Source organism: Aspergillus welwitschiae (genome assembly GCF_003344945.1).
Source record: "Aspergillus welwitschiae strain CBS 139.54b unplaced genomic scaffold BDQ94scaffold_158, whole genome shotgun sequence".
NCBI lineage: Eukaryota > Fungi > Ascomycota > Eurotiomycetes > Eurotiales > Aspergillaceae > Aspergillus > Aspergillus welwitschiae.
The window spans coordinates 5,119-9,652 of record NW_020798852.1 but is presented as its reverse complement, the minus strand read 5'-3'; the positions used below and the strand labels follow the sequence as shown (position 1 = coordinate 9,652).

General features: G+C 53.4%; 4 protein-coding genes across 4 annotated transcripts; 1 reads left to right on the top strand and 3 right to left on the bottom strand.

Moving 5' to 3' along the window:
* Window positions 1–10: 10 nt before the first annotated feature.
* Window positions 11–527, bottom strand: BDQ94DRAFT_176506 (uncharacterized protein; the record flags this gene model as incomplete). Its single annotated transcript, XM_026772709.1, has 2 exons — window positions 11–291; window positions 354–527. Coding segments are annotated over 2 exons (455 nt in total), but the record flags the coding sequence as incomplete, so codon positions are not given.
* Window positions 528–693: 166 nt separating this feature from the next.
* Window positions 694–1,020, bottom strand: BDQ94DRAFT_164628 (uncharacterized protein; the record flags this gene model as incomplete). The annotated part of the gene is made up of 2 exons (XM_026770077.1): window positions 694–841; window positions 959–1,020. The coding sequence occupies 2 exons, from the start codon at window positions 1,018–1,020 to the stop codon at window positions 694–696; spliced, it is 210 nt and encodes a 69-aa protein (XP_026619289.1).
* Window positions 1,021–2,303: 1,283 nt separating this feature from the next.
* Window positions 2,304–2,876, bottom strand: BDQ94DRAFT_164626 (uncharacterized protein; the record flags this gene model as incomplete). Its single annotated transcript, XM_026770076.1, has 2 exons — window positions 2,304–2,323; window positions 2,660–2,876. 2 exons carry the CDS (start codon window positions 2,874–2,876, stop codon window positions 2,304–2,306), a joined length of 237 nt encoding a protein of 78 aa, XP_026619288.1.
* A 254-nt stretch (window positions 2,877–3,130) lies between these two features.
* On the top strand, window positions 3,131–4,138 carry BDQ94DRAFT_176505 (uncharacterized protein; the record flags this gene model as incomplete). The annotated part of the gene is made up of 4 exons (XM_026772708.1): window positions 3,131–3,622; window positions 3,683–3,807; window positions 3,874–3,999; window positions 4,051–4,138. 4 exons carry the CDS (start codon window positions 3,131–3,133, stop codon window positions 4,136–4,138), a joined length of 831 nt encoding a protein of 276 aa, XP_026619287.1.
* Between the last annotated feature and the right edge of the window lie 396 nt (window positions 4,139–4,534).

Sequence of the window (4,534 nt, the reverse complement as noted above, 5' to 3'; positions counted from 1 at the left end):
GCACCGGAACAGCGGCTCGAGTGGCCGAGTGGTGGTGTACAAGGCCTGGCCCCGATTGGAAAAGGCAAAATTCGCATAGATCTCGACGACCCAGTACGGCTGGGCCGCTAGCAGGGTGACTAGATACAGTCGCGTACCCCAAGGGGTGAAGAAGCCGCGAATCTTCATCCATGCAATCACGTTGTGGAGGGAATGCGAAATTGCGAGACCGACGGCCGTAACCGAAAGATACCAGCCCCGGGCAGGCGCATGGAGAAAGATGAACGTTCCGTGCGCGAGGGCCAGGGCGAGCTAAGCGTCCACATCAGCAGGGGATAGTGCCCCATTCGCCGTAACGAGGCAGCACAACTTACCTCTGCCACGATGAGTTTGTGCAGGAGCACCCCTTTTTTCATGTTGGCCGCGGTGATGGCAATCATGACAATAAGGGAGCCCACCAGGAATCCTTGTCCCCACGCCTCCACGACAAGGATGTCCGGGTCTGTAGGACGCTGGCCAGCACTTGGCATCATATCATCGCTCTCCATTCGACTGTGTCAATCTGGAATGGAAAAGACCCTCCATGAGTGATGGGGTATCTTTATATTAATCGGGTGAGATTGGGTAATGTTCGCCGCTCGGCATGGTCAACTGCCGTGGGCGACGGAGAGTAGGAGGGAGGTCGATCGACTGTGACTGTGACCGGCCAGAGATCTAGGGGGGGCCAGCCAGAGCCTCTTGCTGTTCTGACACTGTTCTCAGGAGTAATGGTAACCTTCGGAGGTCTAGCCGCGCCTCAAGTGTGGACTTTGCCACTCCGGATGAACAGTTGGATACCGTAACCCGTAGAGTACCATCCGGCCTTAACCATTCATGGAATAAGCCGAGACTGTAGGATTCCGAAAATCCATTCTTACCTACTATACGTCTGGCTGCAGGAACCAAGGCCGACGGAGGAATAGACTTTCCGTCTATTTACTTTAGCGTCACATGAGATAAAGAAAGGGAGGAAGGGCACGGCGACCACGGAGATGGCCCCATTGAAGGGATGCCACTTGTAGGAAGCGGGTTTCCTTACCTTACGGCCCAGAAACGTTAGTCAGTGAGATCCTCTCGTCAACGATTCAAATAACGAACGGGGTTAGCCCGAAGCAGTACTTCCCGACATCCGCACGGTTCACATCAACGGTCCGTAATCCGCAAGATTGCCAGGACGGTTGCAAGTCCAAATATCTAGCCCATGGTGGTGCTACCGTCTCAAAGGCTTCAACTGAATATTTATTGGGTGGAAGTATGTACTCCCACGATTGCTAAGCTGTACCTCGACCATTTTCATTTTTCCTTCCCCAGTCTTTTCAAACATATCTAGCTCTACCACTCCAACCCACATCCTGCACCTACTGATGCAGAAGAATACGATAACGGGCGTTGTGCCTCCGGCTGAGATGAAAGGTTTATCCCCTCACACAACGATGATCTGGGGGAACTGACATACTTAGCTGCAGGTTCGAGGTCACCGTCCAGAAGAATGAAAACTTACCCTCGTTCGTGTGTGACCAGAGCACGATTTTACCGAGCCCTTGAGAAGGCGCAACATGAATCTCAGAGGCTCGAGCAGGCATTGTGGTCACAGAACCATGCAGGGTCGATGTGGGTTCTGCCGCAGACACTTCAAGAACTCTACAACTTACGACAGCTATGTCGACTTCAATCCAACGCCCTGGCCCGAGCTAGACAATTGGTCGAGAGTGAGCGGAATATACCCCTGAGAGAGCCGATGGAAAATATAGAGGCAGCCAAATGTGACCGGTGTGGAACAAAGGCACCAGATATGGTCCTTGCTCTATGTTTCCATCGCTTATGTCGGGATTGTGATGGAGCTGGAATACCAGGCGCTTCCGACGATATGTTCCAAACCTGCAAAATCTGCTCTCTCTATGGTTTCCAGCAGCCCCGGAGGACTTGATGTATTAGCTACTGCTGTTGAGGCCGCTGCGTTGACCGGAAGTGACATTGCCCTACGGAAAGCGATGCTTACGAGCGTGAAAGCAAACAAGAAGCGGTGAATGTGGGAAGATCAATAACGCAGGATCATTAAGGTACTATGTTGTAGAAAGTACAGACTTGTGTTTTTGTAGTCCAGAATTCGATGCTGCTCTTCATTGCATATGCTTTGATTTCTTTGAACCATAATAAGGGTCATTCACGTTAGCGAGAGAGGAGATGCAGAAAATAGGGGATTGCCATAGGTAACAATACTGAGATCTACATTGCTTAGGAGCAAGAAAATTCGGCAATATTTGAATCGGACATTGCGAGGGATTTCAATTGAGGGCTGGGAAATCTATTCGAATATTCAGTAGTCTCCCCCTTATGCTTTGCTCCCGACTCACCAGAAAGCTTTCGTGTTGCTGCTGTACGATTGTCTATCGCTGAACAGCCCCCGGGCGTTGCAACTTGGACAAGCGCACCACACTTTGCAAGAGGGGGAAAGGAGAACAAGGAGCGGAAATTTTGTCCTAAATGTATGTAACGTTGCCGGATGATCTCCCTGGCCAGTCGCATGAGAATCTGTCGGTGCCCTGGTGGATCCATACCAGTGGCAATCCTGCTTGGCTAGCAGAGGAATATGAGATGCTCGATGAGAGTGGACGTGAACTTTCATTGCTGGACAACTGACCGTGGAGAACCGACGGCGGACAATCAGCAGCATCTGGCGGTAGGAAACAACCGTCAGGACCGGCCGGTTGCGAGAACGGGTGGAACCTACCATGCGAACACACTGCGATGGAGGTCGCCAAGAACCATTGTTGAAAGCACAAAGCTGCCGCTCTGTGGGCCGCTGCTACTGTAGCATGGTAGTTCAAAGCACTAACATAGAGAAAATGGGGCCGCATGTGAGTTGGGCGCCGGCCCCGCTGTAGGCTGGAGGGCCGTCCTGTCCGTAAGAGATGTAACGCCGAAATCTCGAGCAGTTGAAAAGACTGGCTAGCCCAGTGCCAATGTCACTGACGCCTCTCCCCCCCTACAGAAGCAGGCCCGATGACATTGAGCGACGGTCTCGGCCAATATTAGCCATTCCCTCGTTAGATTTGCCTACCATTGCATTGATATCTTTTGCATCCTTTTCCCTCCCCACGACAGCAGAATCATGGGGTCCGAAGTGGGGGTCACTGCCGCATCCACGCCCCAGCCAGCCTATACTCCGGTCAGTATATGGTGGACCTGCTGGGCGGGCACCTGGACGGTTATTGTTGCGTCTGGCGTGGCCTATCTCATCGCCCATCGCAACACGCCTCCCCTCCTGCTGCGGGGCCTCGGGCTGTCGCTGTCCGCCGTTGTTATGCTTCATGTCTACTGGGCTTCAGTGCAATTCGGAACCATGGTTGGTACCATCATGCCGGGAGATGCCGAGTACTGGATCATGGGCACCTATCTACCATGTGGCATTGCCCTGTTCCACGCGTCGAACAGTCGCTTCTACTACGTGGCTAAGCTTCAGGAAGGCTATATCATTCGCAGTAGTGGCGGGAATGATTTATCCTCCACCTCGAGGGGCAAGCTCGGTGCCGTAGACCGGTTCCGTCGCCTTGCATACACTACCAAGATCCTCGTGCTTGTTACGGTGGCGTCGCTCGTTCAGGTAAAACGGCCACTGCTTACTCCTATTCTAAATTGTATCGGTGTCTAATTGGGTCATTAGGTGTTTCTCACGGTTTTTATGTGGCTCATCTCTCGCAAATGGCATCGTACTTGGGGGATTCCAGGCACCGAGGTCCATGGAACCGAGATGCAGCAAAAGTCGGCAATGGGCCGGGGCTGGGAGTGGTAAGAAGGCCTCCGACATACGCCCGGCACATGTACAGCGAGAGCTGCGCGCTAACCGATATGCAGGTGGCCTGGCGTGTTGGGACAGTTCTTCTGGTCGTGGATTGTGGGCCCTGTCGTTCTCTGGAAATCCCGTCACATTCATGACACCCACGGCTGGCGAGTCCAGACGATGGGCTGCATCATCGCCAAGTGAGTTAATCGGTCCGATGAGGTCTGTCGCACGACTGATCCGTCATCTAGTCTCCCGGCGACGCCGATGTGGCTCATCGCCCTTTATGTTCCCGCCATGGAGCCGGTCAATCAGTACTGGCTACCGCCCCAGTGGTAGGTGCTCCGAGCTGCCACCAACAGGAAAATAGAAATGAACAAGAAAGAAACGAGAAAACGGAGCTGACACCTGCAGGATCTGCCTCTCTATCTGGGTGATGGAGGTTTTTGCTGTTCTCCTGCCGTGCCGGGAGGTGATACGCTATCACGCTATCCGACAAGGGGCCTTCGATTCGATCGCACGGTGGGAACCAAATACCAATCCCATTGCCGACGGCACCATAGCCCGCAGGTCAGCCTCCAATCTCGTCGAGCTCACAGGGTTTGGCCGAGAATCATGGAGTAGAACTCTTGGCTCCAGTTCCAGCTCTCGGGATAGCATATTCACCAAGCGTGCGCTTGAATGTGTCTTGGCGCGCAATCCTGCCCCGCTGCAGGATTTCTCCGCCCATCGCGA